The sequence below is a fragment of the Sinocyclocheilus grahami genome, unplaced genomic scaffold, assembly GCF_001515645.1.
Source record: "Sinocyclocheilus grahami isolate Dianchi unplaced genomic scaffold, SAMN03320097.WGS_v1.1 scaffold583.1, whole genome shotgun sequence".
In the NCBI taxonomy this organism is placed as follows: domain Eukaryota; kingdom Metazoa; phylum Chordata; class Actinopteri; order Cypriniformes; family Cyprinidae; genus Sinocyclocheilus; species Sinocyclocheilus grahami.
The window spans coordinates 462,531-484,982 of NW_015505762.1; the positions used below are offsets into that span (position 1 = coordinate 462,531).

At 39.0% G+C, this 22,452-nt stretch overlaps 2 protein-coding genes across 2 annotated transcripts; one reads left to right on the forward strand and one right to left on the reverse strand.

Annotated features, from left to right (window-relative positions):
* The first annotated feature begins 479 nt into the window (after positions 1-479).
* LOC107556906 (kyphoscoliosis peptidase-like) lies at positions 480-7,489 on the forward strand. The gene is made up of 7 exons (XM_016240150.1): positions 480-576; positions 749-1,344; positions 2,088-2,202; positions 2,476-2,593; positions 2,669-2,860; positions 3,585-3,775; positions 6,106-7,489. Exons 1-7 carry the CDS (start codon positions 555-557, stop codon positions 7,428-7,430), a joined length of 2,559 nt encoding a protein of 852 aa, XP_016095636.1. The 5' UTR covers positions 480-554; the 3' UTR covers positions 7,431-7,489.
* A 1,477-nt stretch (positions 7,490-8,966) lies between these two features.
* On the reverse strand, positions 8,967-20,947 carry LOC107556898 (uncharacterized protein C20orf194-like). Its single transcript, XM_016240142.1, has 25 exons — positions 20,908-20,947; positions 20,725-20,815; positions 20,316-20,360; positions 20,163-20,208; positions 19,978-20,086; positions 19,806-19,876; positions 19,634-19,684; positions 19,433-19,523; positions 19,249-19,352; positions 18,584-18,730; positions 18,369-18,454; positions 18,134-18,235; positions 17,652-17,772; positions 17,455-17,543; positions 17,015-17,152; positions 16,451-16,576; positions 16,218-16,255; positions 15,555-15,690; positions 15,391-15,477; positions 15,203-15,309; positions 14,253-14,327; positions 13,229-13,404; positions 12,869-12,934; positions 12,680-12,773; positions 8,967-11,738 (listed from the first exon to the last, which is right to left on the reverse strand). The coding sequence occupies exons 1-25, from the start codon at positions 20,945-20,947 to the stop codon at positions 11,632-11,634; spliced, it is 2,343 nt and encodes a 780-aa protein (XP_016095628.1). The 3' UTR covers positions 8,967-11,631.
* Positions 20,948-22,452: the final 1,505 nt, after the last annotated feature.

Genomic DNA, 22,452 nt, shown 5'->3' on the forward strand with positions numbered 1-22,452 from the left:
GTATGGAAATAAAAACTGCTTTGTTTTCCTGCACATAGCGACAGTATCCACTAAGGTCAGTTGCAATTTCCATATCAGTGATTTTATTTACAGAAGGATAGTAATTTGGAGAGCAGGGTTAACGAGTCCAGGACTGGCACTGAAGGAGATAATGATTATTGTGATGAATTATTGTTATGTATTTGTGTGTGTGTTCCTCCCACTTTATTTATTTTTTTATCCTAAGCAGACTAAACATTCACACAAAGACTTTAATACCCTTAACAAGGTCAAGATAAACTTGTTTACGCATGTTTGTTAGCTAATAAATTTATCAGTTACCAACCACAACCTTCTTCACCCTCTGTGCCAATATCAGATGCCCTTCTTTTGCCCCCCTCTCTTGTATCTTTGAGCTCATTGGCTGTCATGATAAGTCCAAGTGTATTTTTAGCATGCTATCCCTTCATAGGGGTGGACACAGGGAGAAAATAGATATATACAGACCCCTGCAATAGAAATCAAAACATTATATAAATCTGCTACTACCAACAATACTAGAAGTGACAGAAGGTATGAGTTTCACAACTGCGAAAGGTAAGATTATCCAACTAATTGCATTTTAAATGTATTTTGTAGTGTTTTGAAACTAAGAAGAGATAGTATGAACTATGTCATCAGATGTTAGTTTCTGAGTTGAAAGTGATATAACAAGCAGGATGATGTAAATTTTAGTTCAGATGTTCTCTTTTCCTCTCATCTGATCAAGCTCAAACTGATCAACAACCAATCACGACAGAAAACAGCAACCGAGGGTGCCAGCCAGAAGAAGCTGTCACAAATTTAAACAGTGACACACATAAACAAAACTTTGATTTGAAAATCGAAAAAGGGGTGGTCAAATACAAACTTCAGAATGTATCTGAAAGCCAACAGACCAGGAAGGATGAGAACAGTGCTAAAGTCTGTTTGACTATTAAGAGCCACCGAGGAGGTTCACCTTCAGTGGAGCAAAATGACCCAAAGCCATTATCCATTGTACCAATTCAGGAAAATGTGGTTTCACATAAGGTATTGTTAGAGAACTATGAAGGGAAGTTATGTGAGGAACAACGGCCGAGTACAAAGCGCCAACTGTCCGCTGAGAGCGCGGCAAAGTCAGTGAGTGTAAGAAAGAGGAGCACTGTGAAAAAGAGCCAAGAAGAAATTGTGAAACCCCTCTCAGTTGCCAGCCCTGGCACGCAGTCTGGGAGACCTTATCTACCTGCAGTCTCCACCTCTCAGAGGAAACCCAGAAAATTGCTGTTCTCCAGCACAGATATTTTCAGCAAGGTAGACACATTCTCAATCCAGAAAGGAACAGAGGTAACAGACAACACACAAACACACAAGTCTTTGTTTTTATATTTTTACAAAACAGGAGTGTCCAGTCATGGTCCTGGAGGATCAACGTCCTGCAGAGTTTGGCTCCTACTTGTCACAAAATACCTGCCTGGAAGATTCTAGTGATTTTAGACATTGACTACATTGGTTCAGGTGTGTTTAATTGGGATTGGAGCTAAACTCTGCAGGACAGTGGCCCTCCAAGAGCAGGATTGGACAGCCCTGTATTAAACAATAGATTTAGGCATGAAATATATAGTTCAGTCATGAAACTTTAGATGGCGCAGGCTGATGGGTTGTTAATGTAACTGATGATGTTCAGAGAGTTAAACGACTTGGCACAAGCTGATTGGTTCATGCTGCATATGCAGCCAATGAGCTTACTGCCTTGCATTTATATGGCTGGCTAGCATTCACTAGAGATTCCTGCAGCGCGCTTTCAGAGTTTCTCTTCCCCAGCTCCACCTGTATAGATCTACTACGGGTTATTTTATTTGTGCAGCAGCAGTATGTCTTAAATACTCACGGTACCGTATCGCCATATGCATTGGCAGTAGCAAGTTCCTTTACTTGCTTGCAGCAGCAGCAATAATCTACAACTACAGCAATACAGCAGCAGCAGTGTAGCAGATCTATTCCGCCAAGACCAAATACATTAACATTGTTATATCCATCACCATGTTAAATCTTCCGAGAGTTGTCATGATTGAACATGTGTTTTTCAGTTGAGGGAGCAGGAAGTATTTGATGCTCAGAAGATTGCTCGTGCTGTCACTGAGGGGGGCAGAAATGATCTGGAAAAACTCAGGGCCATATGGACCTGGCTATGCCATAATATTGGTAATTGCACATGCAAAAATGCATGCACTGTTAAAAAGGATTTTTCTCAGTTGTAAATAAAACGAAGTATTGGACTATGTTTTACAAGACAATTTCATGTTTTTCAAAGTTTCACAATTCACCTTGTCGTTTTTTGTAGTTGTCTGTGAAATTTACTAGCTATTTTTGAGTGGAAACTCTTTCTACACAATTCTTTTAGTGAGTCAAAGCATGTTTAAATATTTAGTGAGTCTACTTCCTTAAGTAAAATGTCTTATGTGTTTGTGTGCGAAGAGTATGACTTGGAGGGGTACCTTGGTCTTTCCCAGAAGATTTGCTCTTCTGATGAGGTCATCAGGACAGGAAAGGGTGTATGTAGTGGATACTCAGGCCTCTGTGTGGAAATGTGCAGGTAAATGGCCACAAGTATATAAATACACACATCATGCCAGTAGACTGCGGCTCTGAACTTTCTCTCTTTCTCTAGGGAGGTGGGCATTGAGTGTGTGGAGGTGAGCGGGTACAGCAAAGGCGTTGGATACCAGGCCGGGCACAGTTTAGCTGAGAAACGTTCCGATCATGAGTGGAATGCTGTCTTCGTGGGGGGTCAGTGGTGGCTACTTGACGCTTGCTGGGGCGCTGGCACTGTGGATATGAAAAGCAAAACATTTGTGAAGAGGTCAGGCTCCTCAGAGTGTCAGTTATTCATATCATACAGTACACACATACTGCAGACTACAGTATATACAGAGAAATCATGAGTAGTTTTTACATACTACAACAAACCCAATATATTCTACAGCATGCAAGTGTTGGGTTTCTGGGAGAAAATAAATTCCATGCATTCATTCATCCATTGTAGAGAAATTGTTTTTGTATTTAATTGCTTCTAATGTTATTAACTGACTGGATATGTATCTGTTAAATCCATCAGTTAGCATAATTTAATAAATCATGTTTATTAGCCACTGAGGAATTACACTACCAATATCCAAGAATGAAAGAGTTGTGGAAAAACAAATTAAGACAGCAAATTAAGACAACCGCCAATCAACTGCCAATGAAGCATTGTGACTGAGTCTCCCTACTACACTATTATTAATGAATATTTTGCAATAAACTGAAAATGTATTGTTACTTCTAAATCATGACTATAAATCAATATTGTACAATCCCGTTTCATTCGTTACATCATTTGCAATGCTTCATGGAATTATAGTTCATTCAAAATCAAAGTTTGTTAAGCAATTCATCTTGGATCTGGTTGTTTTGGTTTAGCAGATGCAAATTTACAGTCTTCAGAGCAATTGGAACTCATACTGCAGAATTTGAAAAATGAAAAACCAGTGTAATATTCCACACTAAAGAGTAGGAAAATAAGTAGCGATGTCTGTGTGTTTCAGGTATGACGACTTTTATTTCCTGACTGAACCTAGTGAGTTCATAAACTCACATTTCCCTGATGACCAGACCTGGCAACTACTTACCACTCCCATCTCCATGGAAGAGTTTAAATCGAGACCCTTGAAGACCTCAGCATTTTATCAGTTTGGATTGACCCTGACACAACCCAAACAGAACAACACCATCACAGGTATACATATACACACAAAACATACGCTAACGACACAACTACACATATGCAAAATAGAATAATGCACCAACTCAAAAGGGAAGATTAGTGAAGCACACACAATGTCTGTCACACTGTAATGAGATAATAGGCTGCTGCTGGCATCAGCTCGTGGTGAGAAGCTCTGAGAAAACAGATTAGACTGTTTGCTGCAGAGATTAGACTGTCTCATGAAAAAAAAGTTATTGTAACTAAAACTTCCTGAATACTGTCTATGCACTGCAGCAAATAAAGGCAAGAGTATTAAGTTAGTGTAAACATTAGTGGAACCATGAAGGAAGCTTGACAAAGCCTCTACTGGTACACTTTGGGCACTGAATAGATGCACACACACTGAAGCTAAATGCGGTGTCACTCCTGGAAAATGCAAGGTCTTGAGATGAGATTTTATATCTAAACTTTTTTAAAACAAACATTCATGCATGAGATGCTGCATAAAGCAGCAAAACGTCTCGCAAACACTTCGATCTAATATGCATACATTGAAAACCAATGAAAAGTACTGCAATGCAATGCAGTAACAACCCACTAGGGCTTCTGAGCCCCCTGGAAAGTATATTAGCTTGGGCCCCCAGAATTCGTAATCGCGTTCCAGGGAGGGGCAGTACAAATTGCTTTTCCATCCCATAGGGAGAAATCATGATCATGTCCAGCCCCTTTTCTGTACTAATTTTTAGGGCATTTGGCTGTGTAATCCACTGTTGACAGATGAGAAAGTGCGAACATTGATTTAGCACCCTCCAAAAGTGCTCAAATGCGTTCTGATTGGCTAAACAAAGAATCTGACAGCAGCCCATGGCTGTGTTTTATTTTACCATTGAGTCATGCTGTCACAAAGATCGACAAAATATCTCAGTTATATCAGTAATACCTCAAAGCAAGTAGGATCGGGCCACTTCACTCCCTGTTCCTTCCCTGCCTAACCGATTTCTTCCAAGGGCCCCCCTCCCCAGAACACAATTTCGCAATTTAAAAAATTATGATTGTTATTAATATGTCAACCATTGCAATTTCAGAAGTGGTTCTCCATGCATATATATATATATATATATATATATATAAAGGGACCATCGGGTGCAAAATTCACTTTTACATGGTGTTTGCATATAAATGTGTCTTAGCAGTGTGTGGACACAACTACCCTACAATAATAAAAATCCGTTCACTCCTTTTTTTAAATCCCCAAAAAAACTAAAAGCAGTTTTGATTTTCTGAGCAGTATGATGCCATACTGCTCAAGCCCCGCCCATGACCACTGACGGACTGTCCCGTATTAGCATATTTCCGCACTCAGCAATGTTAGCAGACATACGATAATTATCGTATTTGTATGACAGTTTTGACCTCGATTAATAATGAAAAAATCCCATAATGTACGATAATTTCAGAATTTTGTGACACTCAAATGATAATCGCTGTAATCATAGGGCTTCTATACTCATTGGTCTAGCTGTGGATCCTACGTCTACCGTCATGATTGTGAGAACTCGAACATGGTGTTACGCATGTCTTCCATCTCATCTCACGTTACGTCTTCTCGGCCAATCATGGTGGAGAATGACTCTCTCTCACGAGCACAAGTTAATGTTAATGTTCCTATTGCGCTTAGGTCAGTTGTGTCCAAGCTGAGGTCGATAGTTTAGCAATAAAGTATAGAAAATGATGTTGGTCTATTTAAATAGCTGTATTCTGTATGTTTGACTCGTGTATGATAATTTTCTTCTAAATATGATAAATTTGAGCTTCTGATATGATACTTTTGACATTTCTAATCTAGCAACACTGGCACTTAGTTAGATGTACGCTCTATGCCATTTTCTCCACGCTGAAGCAGATTTAGCATCAACAATGTCTCGTAAGCAATGCAGGTGTTTTGTAGTTGGATGTAAAAATGAACATAATATTCTTCATTTTCTCCCAACATCAGAGCCACAGAAGACTCAGTAGATTAGTTTTGTTTTTGATGGCAAAGCGCCACCGAATACACATAAAACAAGAGAGGGGCGGGGTGAGCAGGAGCTCATTATCATTTAAAGAGACATGCACCAAAACGGCTCGCTGTGAACAGAGCTGTTTTTGACAGGGTAAAAAGGGTGTTGTTTTACTCAACCATTAAGGAATTTTAACCAAAGTATGTTTGCAGAGATTTCATGAAGAGCCTAAAGAATCATACTGACTTGTAGATTTTACTTCCTTATTTACATATTGTCACTGCCATAATTTTCCAGTGTGAACGTAGGCACAATATTACTGTAACATTTTGCAAATGTGTCAAAATTTGTTTTCCACAGATGACGGGGAAGCAATTGTGTCTGTGAGCTCCTCTAGACCGTTGACCTTTTCGTATGAGATGAGGCAGCGGGATCCCGAGACAGGAGCTCTAAAGCAGGAGGAGGTTGACAGCTCCTGTGGTCTCCTGTCAGTGACTCGTCAAGGGATGAAGTTGCGATTACTGCCCCCAGAGCCTGGGGCCTACGAGGTGAAACTGTTCGCCCGGCGAGAGGGTGAACCTGGTGCTCTGCGATGGATTTGCTCTCTTGAACTGGAGTGCCCGAGTATCCAGAAGAGGCAGGCCATGCCTGATAACCCATACTTGAACTGGGGCCTAGTGGCAGGGGCATCGGCACTAGGTGTCAAGGGCTGCAACTTTGCAGGAGAAGAGGCCGTAGAGGTGGATGAAGGTGGCGAGTGCAAGGTTATCCTACACACATCACGACCCCTGATGATGGTGTGCGAGCTCACGCACCACGAGCTCGAAGCCACCACAGCCAAGCGCTGCCTTGCATCGCAGATCACAGCAGAGCAGCTGGTGTGTAACGTCATGTGCCCGTACAAAGGATTTTACAGGCTGTCTATATTTGTGCAGGATTACGACAGCGGAAGTGGGACTTTTCAAAATGCTGGGAACTACCTGCTGCACTCTCAAAGCCCAGGGTTGAACCCAAACGCTCTGTATCCTCCAGACTTGGGCCTGTGGTGTGGTCCCGGGGTGCGAACCCAAGAAGCCGGACTGTCCCATTTCAGCCACACAGGGGCGATAGTAAACACACCCCAGGGCCGGTGCAACATTACCTTCCACTGCGCTTCACCAGAGCTGCAAATACACACGGCGCTCTGCGCTGAGCTGCATGAGCAGGCTCATTTTCCTCTGTCCCGATATGTACTCTTGACATTTACAGATACTAAGGTAACCGTGAGTGTGTGCTCACCGAGAGCGGGAGTCTATCGTCTTGGTATTTATGGACGTAAACCCCCTCAGCAGGACTACATGTCACTGTGTGAATTTATAATCAGGAGTGTGTGTGAAAAGCCCGGAGATCCGTTTCCATGTGTGTATTCAGCGTGGGGAAGAGGGTGTGTGCTGCTGGAGCCCCGCACAGGTGTGCTGGCTCCACAAAGTTCAGTGAGTTTTCGCGTGCGGGTACCAGGTGCGCAAAGAGTGTGTGTGGTGGGAGAGAAAAGAACCGATCTGAAGATGAATAAGAGCAGAGTTTGGGAAGGTGAGGCTGTCACCGGAAATGCCACGCAACTCAAGCTCGCTGCTGTCACTAAAGAAAGCAATGACATGCATGTTCTCATGACCTTTGACGTCCTTAACCTGAAGAATGAACTGTGAACAGAACAGACTGTTGTCTAGAGGACAAAAGGGCTACGGTCACACTGCAGTTCAATATGGTCCAACAGATTTTTTCAGTCAACACATGCAACAGATTTTTTTGATGATAGTGTGAACCTGGAAGATTTGGTTATCCTTCATATTTAGAAATAAATCAGAAATAAATCTGTTGTTTACCAAAACTGAAACAAATGGTAAAGATATGAAAACATTTACAACAAAATATATGAACATGAGAAGATAAACTTTGTAAAATAATTAGAGAACAAATCTTTTATTTTATTATTTTTTTAATTAAAGATTTTTTCTTAAATTTAATTAGGTTTTATGCCCGAAAGAAAACAACTTTGTTATTGAAATATGAAGAATAAACTTACAGTAATTTGATGCATGAATAAAAAAATATGAGCATCTATAGTTTATTTGATCAAATATTTATTGCAACAAGCCTGGTTATAGCTGGCATTTCAGAGCAGTTTATGACCGACATTTAAAAGAATATTTAAACATTTTTAATTTTTCAATATTTTCATCACAGGAATAACTTACATTTTAAAATGTTTAAATACAAAAAAATAGATTTGTAATAATATTAATGTTTATATTAATATTCACAATATTAATGTGTTACTGTATTTTTTGATCAAATGCACCCATGGTGAGCATAAGAGACTTTTGCCAAAAACACGTGGATCATGTTTGATCAGAAGTGAAATTGGGCAGTTTGTCTTGCGGTGTAAGCGTAGCCTAAAAGAGGAGCAAAGAACAGGACAAAAGCATATGTAAGATCTCCAGGTCAAAGTGTGATAGTCCACACAGTTTCAAAATAAGCTGTTTCTTAATGACATTTATGTCACTGTATGCATGTGTGTGTGTGTGTGTGTGTGTGAATTGTGAACGTTATATTTGCATGGTGACACAAAGAGTCTGCATACTCAACTGCTCTTAGGTTCTGCAAGTATCAGGGACATAAAGTGACTACCAGATAAAAGGGATCTCTGGCCTCAGTGTGTATGCAACAGAAAGGACTATTACTCTCCATCCTATACATCAGTCCCTGGAAGTGATCAAAAGACAGAGATGACCAAACAACTGCACCACAACATGGTGCTGCATAATGTTAGCAATACCAAGGTCATGGGTTTGATTCCCAGGGAATGCATGCATTAGCTTGAATGCAATGTACTGTAAGTCACTTTGGATAAAACTATCTGCCAAATTCATAGATGTAAATGTTTAATCTTACACTGCAATTCTTGTATAACGATTTAAGATTTAAATTGTTGTATAAATGTAATAAATAAAAATGCTTAATGCTGGAAAAGGAGGAGCCATGGGAGTCTTTAGTAAGGTTTACATGATGCAGTCATAACAGTGTATCAGAAATGAAACCTTGAACTCGTCCCACTGGCCAGTGAAAAACAATGGCTGCTATGTGTGCAAAGGGTGGGTACCGTCTCCAGGGAGAGATGAAGGGAGCCTGATGTAAGTTGAAAGAAATGTGGGTATTGTATCTGCTAGAGGGTGAGCAAGCACAGCACATTCATCCACAACACTAAATGCACTAAATGTAGGCCGGTTGTGATGGACGTTTGAAATAAAACTTGAATGCTGGTGTTGCCAACTCTACTACATACCTGAGAACACAAGACACGTGCTGTCTGAATATTCAGCCTCTGGTTGGTTATTAAAACAACAATCAGATTTAGGGGCTGGACAAGATAAAAAGTTTTGGTCGTGAACAAGCCTTCAGTGACCACTGAAAGTCAGAATATTTATCTATAATAGTAAGAGTTTGCCACCAAAGGCAATGTTATGACTAAAAAAGTGCTTTTCTTTAAAAGTTTGACCTTTTGGAAAACCCAGGCCGGTTTGCGTTCAGCAAAACAAAACGACATAAATCTATCCCTCCTATCTAAATAGCATTGCAGCCGCAAATTAAAAATTATTCTTGACATATTCATGTCATAAACCTTTCCACCAAACTCCGTTTTATTCCTCTAACCTCAGCTCCACGAGCACAGTTGTGCGGGCCAGAGGGGGTTCACATAATACCAGGAACTGCCTCTGGAGGGCCTCACTAGAGTCCTCTGCGATGAGGAGCAAAAGACAGATTCATAGTTCTCATCTCTTGACAAAAAGCCCAAATTTCTTGAGTTTTACACGGTGGCCCTCCAGTGCCGTTCTGTTACTCGGCAGACCCTTACTGGCCCTTTACACTTACATAGATAAACAACTCTTCATATCCTTTCACCAACACTGGCGCTTGGCTCTGCCCGGGGATGCCCCTGCTCTCTGCCAAGACTCTGCAGCGGCAGCCAAATATCTCTCACAGGAGAGAATCTGCTTCGCCTGAGGAATACTATCATCTGGCTCCAATTGAATTGATTTCACAGCATTAGAAAAATAGAATTTGCAAAGATAAATCACCTTTTTTCCAATATGAAAAATAGATTGAACTCTTGCGATTTCTTTCTTGGTTGCTCCAGTTTGGTGAAAGGCATTTCAGTTAGCTTAAATAGAACTCGATAAGACATCTTAACACATGTGGATAGTATGTGCTAAAAATGGCCGCTACTTTGAACTACACATTATATAAGTGTTACGTAGCCCTGTACCCATTAAGGACAGCTGCTGTGTAGAACCCGACTAATAGTGACACCACCAGCTAAATGAGCGGTGTGTGTGTGTGGCACATCGGTGATTGCGTTTCAGCACTCGTGAAGTGACTGGTTACCTCTGAGGCTCTGTCACCTATTAGTGAGTAGTCGGTTTGTCTTTGCTTGTCGGATCTACATCTCAGCAACGTCCTTTCAGAGTTTATTCACAACAGGGCGGCCTTGAGTAAAACTGCACTTGCATACTGACAAGGTACAGAAGTGTCAAGAGACATAAAGGCAAAGTTACCATATTAGAAATCTCTAAAGGAACACTAAAAAGGCCCATAGCAACATTAGCACTATGTAGCTCATAAATCTCCACAGTAAAGAGTGAATATGGCTTGGTGAAAGAACTGCTAACCATGTAGTGTATTAACACCGGTACAGTATATTGCAGCACAGAGGAGACCAGCAGTGTCTGGGTTTCTTTGGAAGTGCATCCCTTTAGTAGCGCTGTAATTGTTTCAAAACAATACTTTTAAGGCTCGTCTTATAGACAAAAGTTCAAATGTTCAAGTTCAAAAGACACTGCTGCTCTCCTGCTGTGTGTGATTAGTCCAAGTAAACATGCATAGAATGACACACACCCCAAGATAGATTTAAAATACGACCGTAATACCGAACGGTACGGATCTAATACAGTACAGGGGTGATATAAGCACACTAATTCTGCTTCTGCCATGCTTTTGTACCAGCACACGCTCGGCAAGCATGGGTTTAACACACCAATCCGATCCCTGGTGCTACAAACGAAGCCAACACGTCAATCTGACTGAAGTCAATAAAAACTTCTAATAATAAACCCTCCATCATACCCTGATTCCCTAACCCTCTCGAAATGGGGTTACTTGAAGCACCGTTAATGACTTTGGAATGGCTGACAAGAGAACTGCAGCACATGAGAGATCCTCAGCCCTGATCCACACAGCGGGGGTCGATAGATTGACAGAGGCTGACTGAGGGCAGGTGCAGTGCACCTGCTTTTCCAGATGCACACGGCTGGAAATTAGCCTTCTGTTTGATCACTTTCAGCCTCACTGACAACCTTCATTACGATTCAGCTCAATATGTCTGCTAGGCACTGGAATTACAGTAGAACAACCTTCACTGCAGGGAGCCTCAGCACTAAAGTATGTACACAGCGGAGAGAGTAATGATCTGGGCATCCCTTGAAGCCTATATATAAGCCTAGACTTTCTGTTTACCTTCTATTTTATAATACAGAGAAAATATTGTTCTTTACAGGAATGTTTTGACACATCTGAGGCTTTAGCAGTGCTGTTTTACACAACAGCGTTTCAGCTTTCTCAGGGCGCTGGTACTATTTACAGTCATGGTATGTTGGGCAAAGGATCTCTCATTAGGCTGTGATATTTCTTCCTGGCTGTGAGCTAAATCCTCCCCATCTCTCAACAGCAAATCCCTCATTCTAACATGTGAAATGGACGGTTTTGAGCGGGTAACTGGATAGTGGACATTAGTGATTGTAAAGTGACCCTCCCCTCCCTTTTCCCGGAAAGTGAATTTGTCATATGAGAGGATTAGGGGTCGAAGAGGTCAACGTGAGGCTGCAGGTCCACCTTTCTGTTGAAGTGTTCAATCTCTTCATTGGCCTCCTGCACGTATTCATCAATGAACTGATCCATCACTGAACACACACATGTAAGGAATCAACAACAAGCGGATCACACAAACACATCGGTTCTGACAAGCACACAGTAATATTCAATACTGTCAATATTCAATATTATTTTTAATGCTGTTGATTACAACTGAGAATAATTTTAAATGATGCCTCATGAGTGTGTATAAATGCATTTACAGTAATACACTTTTAATGAAAGCTTAGCTGTGCAAATGTGCTGCTTTTCAACGCTCCTGATCAAACATTAAGCCTACTTATCGGATTAATAAAAGTAAACATCACCTTCCTGTTTGTTTATACACACATTGGGACAAGTTGAAATTACTGTTTATGGTAATCAACAGCATGCTACTGTTGCAGTGCAGACATTAGGTTAAAAGTACACTACTATTCAAAAATGTGGTTGGTAAGTTTTACATGGTTTTAATGGAAGTCTCTTATGCTCAGTAAGGTTGCATTTATTTGATCAAAAATACAGTAAAAAAAAAAGTTTTTTATTTTAATACGTAATTTATTCCTGAATTTTCAGCATCACTACCCCAGTCTTCAGTGTCACAATGTCTTTCAGAAATCATTTCAAATCATCATATTAGACAGTATTAATTTGAAATAGAAATATTTAGTAATATTATCTTTAATGTCACTTTTGATTAATTCTAATGCATCCTTGCTAGGGTTGGGTATCACTTGAATTTTATCAATTCCAATTCTTATCGATTCTCAGTTTCGATTCCAATGTAGTTAAAAAAAAAAAGTAATTTAAAAACATTTAGAAATCAGACATATTTATTCTGGGTCTCTTTTAGCTAAACATTTAATTGCTGCCGAATACCATAAACAAAAATCAGCCAGCTACATAAAAACTGGACTTGATTAAGAGCCGTGTAAACCACATGTTTAACCACCACATCTGGTTAAAAAGTTAAACTACACTTTAAAGATACGAGGATGGAAGTTTTGCTTTTCTCCAAAGAAACTGACGAAGTGATGACCATTGTAGAAGTAACCGGGAGGGAGAGGATCAAGGTGTCTTTTCACCTAAAGACACATAAGATGAAAATATTTAGATCAAATATTTGCTTTGGTGCTAAATTAATGAAAATATGTGTGAGCGCAAGGGTGTCGGTACTCACATGAATGTATCTGATCTCCTGTGGGGTGAGCGTCCTCTTATTCTTCTTGATTTTTTTTGCAACTTTCTGTGAAACACAAAAACACTGACATGTTTAAGCATAATGTTTATGATTTCATAAAAATGTCCTTCTCTTATATGCAGGAGTCTGCGCCCACAGAAGTCTGCAGAATTGCGTGTAGTTCATAAAATTGTTTAAGTATTTTGGGTTACATGATAATGCTTTCGGCTACCAATATGTTGTTGCTCCCAGCACACATTTTACTATGCTTAAATTAATGTTTATTCCTCCCACAAAATTAGGGAAGAAAATATGGAAGAAGTCTGTAGATTCCACCTGCTCCCACCTATGAGAATTTACCTGTTTGGCACAATGCCGAAGCCAGTCTTTCAGCCCCTCTTGGGTGAGCCCCACTCCGTGAAACATTAGATAACAGTTGTTTGTTGTCCGTGGGCCATGGTGAGTCCCCTGATCAGGGGCAATGGTCACATTCCCACTGATAGAGTTACAGTTTACCACCATCTGTCTGTCATTGTCTACAGTGAAAACAGACACCGCATGCAGTCAGATACACACACACACACATTTCACTGAGTCCAACATGCTGCACACTAATTTATCAAACATGTCATCAGACGGAGCTATGTCTAGCATGGCGTGCCAACAGCCATCCATCCCATCAATCACTCCTCTGCAGTGTGGACTACGACTCTCCACTCTACAAGCAAGCAAGGAGTCAAACTTGAAAACAACTGATCACAATGCACTGAATGTTACGAAAAAAATCAACTTACAGTATCTGAAAGCAAATCACACACCAAACCGAACATAGGCACCAAAAATCAAAAGATTTCCATAACAAAACACAGATGATTCATGGTGATAACTAGGCATCACAGATGGTGTTCGGACCGTGTGGGTCCTAAATGAACTACACTATCTAGCGTGCTGTTTCTCAGGCACTATTAAATCACTCAGTTCTCTCCATTCTGTCAATTTACCCACTCTCTCCATGCAACTCCACCACAGATTCAAAGGAACAGAGGACAGTCAAAAACCCTCCAAAAAAATGTGACCACAGGAGGAAACGACTGAGAAAAAAGGAGTGAAAACAGATGTGTGCAGGCCACATCACTTTGAGGAACCAGAGGTGAGAGTCCTACCGTATGGCGTTACCCCACAGGCCCCCTGCCTACTACTTCTCATGGAAAAATCATACATTAACTACACAGACAAAACCAAAGCAATAGACATCCTAGAATCAAACAATACACGTTTATCCACAATCATAACTGATTTGTGACTATGTCACGCTGTATAAAGCCATAAAAAAAATTCATATTAAGACAGATTTGAGGGAGGTTATGGAGACCGACTGCCCTACCAGAGAACAGCACTTTCCCACTGATGTGATAGATGTTTCCTGTGAAAGAGCTGGGTTTGAGAGAGGATTTCAGAGCTAAGAAAAGAAAGGAGACAGAGAGACTTGTGAGTTGTGTTGACAGTTTCACTTACTTTTGACAGTTCCATTTTTAGCACATGATTGTACAGCATCCTTACATATACTGTCAGCAATCACTTTATAATTAAACCCTCTTGAATATTTATTATTGATGATTAGGCCTCTCACAATTATTACATAATCACCTGATCACAATTATTTGATCAGATTGCTTTGATTTAAAAAGACCTCAAACATTCTGCATGTCACAATCATATAGTGGCATCAAAATACAGTAAATATGCCATTAAATGCACATGTTGTGCCTCTTTTTAAAGCATTTGTGCATTACGCAAAATTCAGATCATCTCAGGAGGTGGTGTTCTCATCTCAATTCAACTGACCCTATATACTTTCTTAATCTTTAATTAAAACATATTTTAACAGAACCATAAAGGAGTTTTTTTTGTGCAACATAAAGGTTTGAGAGTTTTATCCAGACCACCTTACAATGCCATGTGAATAATTTAGAATGGAAATATTGATACTAAAAAAACATTTTTATTACTCTTCATGTCATTCTACTCTGTGCCAGTGTTATTTATATATTACTATAGTATTTAATACAATTTTGAATTAGCCATTATTTCCAAATATTTAGCAATTAAACATATTTCAGATAGTTGCTAATGCAACATTTGTAATTTTCATTTTTATTTCGTAAAATAAATATTTTTATTATTTAAAATATTTTATTAAAATATTTTGCAGCTTTGTTTGTTTTTTTGCAAAGCCTAAAATAATTTTTTTTTAATAAGACAATTAATTAAAAAAATTGTCATGATTGTGACAGTCTTATGGATGATGATAAATACACACAAACAGATGTTTACCTTTGCAGCGCTGCAGAAATAATGCTTTTTCCAATGGACGACTGAACTCAATGCAATGCGGAGACATAGACAGTGATCCACTTCCAGAAACAAACCTGCCTTCCCACCTGAAACAATACACAGTATAGTTCAATATAGTTAAACATACACCTGTGTATACACACACATGTAGAGAACGAAAACATTACCAGCCAGGATACAGCAGGTATCGTGCATTGATCATACGAGTCTGTGAGAAACTGCTGTCATTCAGAATAAGCCGTATATCTTCAGTCCTACAATACAAAAAATTAATATTAAAATATTAAAATTAAGTGAGTGTGTATGTCAGAGAAAATATCAATGTACAAACCTTCTAACTGCCCATTTCTCTGCTGAAATAAATGCAGTGCTGGGATTGGATGCACGGATCAGCTGCTGCATGTGTTTGAGAAGTGGGTGCTTCTGCTCGGTAGTTAAACCCGTGAAGATAACATTGCTGACGACGCCTGAAAGAGAAGCTCATCTAAGAAATAATTTTATCCAAAGCCACTTACAGTGCACTTATTACAGGGGCAATTCCCCTAGAGCACTGAGGTTAAATGAGGCTGCTTTAATTAAGGGCACACTGGTGATGTCTCACTGTCTTCATATACTCAGTATACTTTGATTGATATTGTTCATATCAGATGGAAATGATCAGGGACTTTGTTAAAAATAATGCTGGTTTCTAACCATGGGATTCTTCAGAGGGATACGCAGATACAGAAAGTTGCTGAACACCAATTAAGCACTGTTGATATGTAAATGTGGTTAGTTTCTGACAAATTTTAGTTTTTAAAATGCACTTTATCGAAGCAAGGGGAGTTATGGTAGAAAATTATGGTAGGTTTCATAGTGTCATAGTACAAAGAACTTTCAATCTCCAAAGATCTAGGAAAATCTGATTTCACACGATACGACCCCACAACAGCGACAGATCTGATAATCTATTCTGCAACATTCACACACATGCACCATACAGAGAGAAACTCACCCTGACTGCACTGCTCCAGGAGTTTGGGGAAGAGAAGCCTGTAAAGAGCAGTTTCAGAGAGCTTCAGAGACGACATCAAACAAGGGAAATTACAGCGTGTTAACAGGCCCTTTAGACACTTACATTATAATTACATAATGACATATAATTCTTATTACAGCATTTACAATCTGAATTACAAGTGTTCGTCTGGAAAAGAAGGTGTGATAAATGTCATGTGGAAAAACTCTTGCCTGTGTTTGATGAAGGATGTGAGTGGGTTGACACATGCTGAGACGGCACCCACTGTCACTTGGCTGTGAACTTGTGGGTCTGGATGAGCCGTGATTGCCTGGATTACATCTAGCACATCGGTGTACCTACAACACATACAGTAAGCATAAAAACTTCATTTAATTGATTCTTGTATGTGATGGCTATGTCTCAGAACAGTCAAGTCCAGTCAGCTTTATTTTATACAATACAGACTGATTGTTTCCTAACAGCTTCATAGCAACAACAGCATCAATGATGCAAACTTTATTAAATATATGACCAATTTAAATTCTCTTGTAAAGCAGCTCTAATATGACAATAGTGTCAATATTCAGCTCAGTCAGTTTAATGTTGATTCAGTTCAAAAACTGCAAAGCTCATTAATTCTGAAAACAGTTCAATTCAGCTATAAGCAGCTCTAAAGAGACAACATATTGTTATTCGCCTCAAGTCCATCAATGCTGTAAAATTCATCAGTAGTGAGCAGCTGAAATAAACATGATCCTCAAGGTTTTGAGACTCAATGTTCATGTCTGTCTTACCCTGGTATAAGCAGCACAACTCTGGTTGAATTCAAATCCGTCTCCCTCTGTTTGGTCAGAAGGCTGCTCAGGAACCGCTGAAGGTGTGACGCACTGAATTCCTCAGAGCCCTCCAGAGCAGGGCAAAACACCTCCCACCTGTCAATCAAACAGTACTCAGTTTTGGAGTGTAAGGATAAAAAGACAGTAATGAGCACGCTAGCATTCAAGATGCTTTCCATTGAACTCAGAAAGTCAGAATTTCCAACCTTCTATTTAGATAAATGCAGTAGAACACATTCCAAATTACCATTTGGTTTTAATGTTCTTCCAATAGCAGTACAGCAAAAATCATTATGGTCAGAAGTCAGAAATCTGCCACATCCAATATTAAATGTAAGACAATGTGACTGTTGTAATGAGCATAGATAAAGTTCATGGCATTTTGATTATTCTCTCACCTGGCGCTATTTTGATTCACTTCCATCAAGAAATCACACAGATTCTCCTTATGACTGCCTGGCAAGCCTGCAATGATAGTGAGGACCACCTACACACACAAACACATTTATCTATTATTATTCATATGCTCTGTTTCCTCCAGCATGACTTGTCAGATTATGTATGACTGTGTTGTATTTATACACATGCATTTCACCTTTATCTTGGATTCAGGTTTGATGTTTTCAGGTGCTGTGTTTGAAAACACAGTAGACAAGTGGTCGCTACAGACAGATTCTTCACCCACGCTACTGCTGATGGCAAAATGCTGAAGGAACCTGAGCAGAAAATTTGACAGACATCAATGTGCATGAGCAAAGCAACAAAGTCAGTGCAACCAATAAGACGATCGGAATATATGCTGTATATACAAGACAGTTTGTCGTCAATTTGTTGACTTTTCAGCACGATAGCACCATTTTCAATAGTGCTCATAATTTTGACAGATAGCTCAGAATTTTGACCTTACTGACAGATAGAAACCAAGCAACTGGCACAATGTCTTGTCAACTGCCTCTCATAGTCATAGCTGGTTAGGTCAAAAACTCAGATTAACAAGACAGAGACAGATTTATCGCTTGACATTCTGCCACATCATCCCTAGTTAGGACGGGGTGGAGGTGTGTATGTGTGTGTTACCTGTCCTGCTCTGGCAGCTGTGGATAAGCAGTCTTCAGAACAGTTCTGTGGCTGTTTGCCACTGGTGTATGTATCTCATGAAGCTTTAACAGCCTGAAGTACCTGAAAGGAAACACGTCATGGGATACATTTATGTGCTACATTATGATACCTCGGGGCTCAAGCACAATAAGATCTTAACAAATCAGGCTGAATGCTGTTGGCTGAGCTGATGCAGAATGAAGTGTTAACTCACATGCTCTTGTGCTCAGGGCTCAGCTGATCATTGAGGACGTGTTGCACTCTCAACCCAGAGTCTGACTTACGCCAAGCTGGCAGGACCTGCAAATCATATCACAACTCATTTACAACCAAACACTAAACAGAATACAACAACTCTGCAGGATGACAGAAACCTAAATGTTCCGCCTGCATATGTATGTGTGTGAGTGTGTGTGTGTATGTGAGCACCTGTGAATAGAAGCTTTTGTAGCTCTTGGTTCTGGGAAGCACAGCGATAGCCAGAGAGAAATCAGCACTGTGTAAAAGGAATGGAAGGTGCGGAAGCAGAGAGGTCTGATACTTGATGAACAGCATTGAAACATCAGACAGAGAGCCCTGTGAAAACAACATTGCATACAAAGCTTAATTGATGATATATACAGTACTGTTTAAAAGTTTTGGGTTAAAATATATTTATTTTGAAAACAAATCTTAGCCTCTTACACTCAACAAGGCACTTATCTCATCAAAAATATAGTACAATTGTGAAATATTTTTACAATTTAAAATAACTTTTATTTTAATATATATATATTTTTTAATGTAATTGATTCATGTGATGCAAAGCTGAATTTTCAGCAGCCATTAATTACAACTCCAGTCTTGAGTGTTGCATGATCCTTCAGAATTCATTCTAAAATGCTGATTTGGTACTCAAGAAATGTAATTATTATTTTTTATTATTCATTAATGCTCATAAGTTGTTCTGTTTAATGACAGCATTTATTTGAAACAAAAATGTACTGTAAAATTTTGACCAATTTAATACATCCCTATTGAATAAAAGTATTAATTCTTCTTCTTTTTTTTATCATTCTGACCACAAATATATCATGAATGAGAGCATTGCTCACCCCATTATAGAGCTTAATGGTGTTGATGTGACTCATAGAGAGTGTAATGGAGCCGTGACGAGGATGCACAAACAGGATACCCTCAGAGAAAAACACCAGTTTCCCTACAGGACAATAAACACATTAATGCATATGCACAAAGAGTACTTGAAACCATGACCTTCCAGTAGAGATGAAATCTGACCTTCCTCAGGTGTAGACAGCAGGCTGTTGGAGAACATGTAGGCAGAGTCTCTCACTGTTAGAGGAATGCCCAAACACGTACCATCCTCTTCCTGTTTTCACACACACACACAGGTTTTAAAGCATATATATATAACAGTTAATACAGCATGAGGGAGGAGGTTCAATGGTTTGTACAAACTACCGCATTGTAAAACTTCACCTTCAGCAGATGCTGAGCCTGTTCAGACATTCGCACATCAGCCTCATCTACCTATAACAAAGAAAACAACAAATCAATTAACTCATAATTGAACATAATTAATTAACAAAATAACATAATTAATTAATAAGAAATGCACATTTTGCACAACCAAACAATGAGTGCACTATACCAGCCAGCAGACATGGCGAGGAACTGATGAGGTGAGCACAGTGAAACAGCTGTCAGAGGAAAGAGCGCCATCTGCAGGAGAAGAGGTGCCTTACAATCTCACATGTACTATTTAGTATTAATTAGTACTCTATTAACCTCCAACTGAATACTCTCACAAAACGGATTTTTACCTCTCTGCTGAATGTAAACGCTGGCCTCTAGAAAGGACTCAGAGAAAACTACTGATCCCAGGTTTCCTCCACACTGGAGATCTGGGATATCGTGCACCATCATGGACGCCTGTGGAGTCAGCCATTTAATACAAGTTGCAGTAAAATGAAAAGCTGCAGCTGGGATGGAAAAATTTTATACTCACAGTTTTTACCATAAAGCGACTGTCCTCATCACTGAGGGGAATGATTCTGTGTAAAGGAAGATTGTTTCAAGTTATGAAATACAGAATGTGGAAAATGTACAATGCAGTATAATGTGTGAAGGGCAATAGCTGTGTCTGTGCTCAGAAACTCACGTTCCCTCATTGTTGACAGCCTGTATGCTAAACACAGCTTTGGATCTGAATTAAACAGACAAAGTAGATTATCAAATCACAAAGCATGCACAAAATGTGTCTTATGGTGAGACCTAAATATAACTTCACTTTTAATAACCACTTTCTAATAGCCAAGGCCCACAAGGAATCTGCAAGCTCAGAACCCCAGAGAAAGTTCGAGAGATTTCCACAGATTTGGAACGTTTGTCAGTTCTATACATTCTGTACCCCCTGTGTGTTTGTTTAATAAATATTGTTGCATAATTTGATCATACTTCACCTTTCTATGACATTGTTTAAATTCATTCCATAGAATTCACCCCTAAATCAGCTTAGAAAGAAAAAATATGCAGATTTCTTCTGGGCCCTTTCTGTGTGAATTGCATACCTGAGAGCTCCCCTGTACTGAATCAACCCAAAGTTGTCCAAGGCCAGCTGAAACGTTTGTTCGGCTACATCCTTTGCCTTGAAAAAAAAAACTTGTGCAGAGAAAGTTCACAAAAATGAAAATTCTGGCATTATTTATTCACCATAACGTCTGTCCAACTCTCTATACAGCTATTTTACATACAAGAACACTTAATAGTGATCAGGGGCACCAAGGACACCATAAAAGTAGTTTATATGACTCATTCACAACATTCCAAGTGTTCTGGAATCATGTGGTATATTTGTGTAAGGATTAGATTTAAATTTAAGTCGTTATTAACAAATAATCTTCTACACCAGAGTACTGAAATTTCATATGCAATCATGCACAGATTAAAAAAGGCCAAATGCCACGGGTTCTTGTTTGTACTGTAACTAGTGATGATGGGTGCTTTTGAAGCACTGATTCATGAAAATTCAAAACATTTACAAATCTGTTGTTTTCAAATCAGTGTTTCAAAGCATGTATCAAACTCCACAAGTCACATGAATTCACAAATTGAGGCTTTAATACGTAATACTGTTTTGAACCTTGGTTTCAAAGTGTTTCAAAATTCTGATGGTTGGCACTGATATAAAAGAGTGTTTAATAGTTTTTAATTATTTTGTGTTAGTAATGTAGGTTCAGTTTTAATTAAATAAATGTTAATACTTATGCATGTATAATACAAAAAGGAGGATGATAGTTATTCTTTGTTTGATACAGTTATTTATCAGTTTGGCATAACAAATGTTTATGAACACATTTATTGCTAAATCAAAACAAAAGAATGATACGTTTGCCCCCTCCTCCGCTGCTAACGTGCTGAGGTCGAAGGGAGAAGTCTCGTGCAATCCTCGAGCAATGCTATTCTCGGTTCAATTATTTTTTTATGCGAATAAAAAAAAAAAGGTTTTTACACAGCAATAAGGTTACAAGTTAAGAGTGGTTCCAGTTCTTAAGACTGATCCGCATTTATAAAATGTGTATATTAATCTTATAAATTAGGTTTATAAAAGAACATAAATAATGCAAATCCCACTTTCAACTGTTTTTTGACTGCTTATTTGACCAATTTACTTAACACGTTTCTGTTTGAAAATCTGTTCTAATTTTATAGCTCATTTAATACTGTGTTTTCACTGTGGTCATAAAGGTATGGACATGGTCAGTAACAATACTCAGGTATGCTGTGGCATTTAAACAATGCTCAGTTGGAACTAATAAGCCCAAAGTGTGCCAAGAAAATATCCCCAGCAGCCTAAACCATTGATACAAGGCTGGATGCATGCTTTCAGGTTTAAACCAAATTCTGACTTTACCATTCAAATGTCACAGCAGACATCGAATGTCATCAGACAAAGCAACCTTCTTCCAATTTTCTGTTGTCCAATTTTGGTGAGCTCATGTGAACTTTAGCCTCAGTTTTCTGTTGTTAGCTTTTTCAGTCTTCTGTTGTTCAACTTTGGTGTGTGAGTGTGTTTATACAAAACCTGCTCTAAAATACTGCAAATATATGTGTTGCAGTATTTATGTAATACAGTGTGTATGTATTTTTTAAATACATTAAAAAAATGTAAAGTGTGTTTTTGGACATTTTTATTCAGAATACAAAAGTGGACAAATACTTAAATTATCTTCGTATAAATAATTTCTAAACAAGAACAACTTTAGCTGAACTTGCCAAAAAAAAAGGACATGTGCAAC

What these genes read in the sequence shown, in the direction of transcription:
- LOC107556906 (XM_016240150.1), top strand. Translation starts at nt 555, where the DNA reads ATGAGTTTCACAACTGCGAAAG. An exon ending in CTGGCTATGCCATAATATTG is followed by an intron (nt 2,203 to 2,475) that starts GTAATTGCACAT and finishes TTGTGTGCGAAG; the next exon opens with AGTATGACTTGGAGGGGTAC. An exon ending in CTCTGTGTGGAAATGTGCAG is followed by an intron (nt 2,594 to 2,668) that starts GTAAATGGCCAC and finishes CTCTTTCTCTAG; the next exon opens with GGAGGTGGGCATTGAGTGTG.
- LOC107556898 (XM_016240142.1), bottom strand. Translation starts at nt 20,947, where the DNA reads ATGGTGTCCTTGGTGCCCCTGATCACTATTAAGTGTTCTT. An exon ending in GATCACTATTAAGTGTTCTT is followed by an intron (nt 20,816 to 20,907) that starts GTATGTAAAATA and finishes TCTCTGCACAAG; the next exon opens with TTTTTTTTTTCAAGGCAAAG. An exon ending in AGGAGATCAGATACATTCAT is followed by an intron (nt 12,774 to 12,868) that starts GTGAGTACCGAC and finishes ATGTGTCTTTAG; the next exon opens with GTGAAAAGACACCTTGATCC.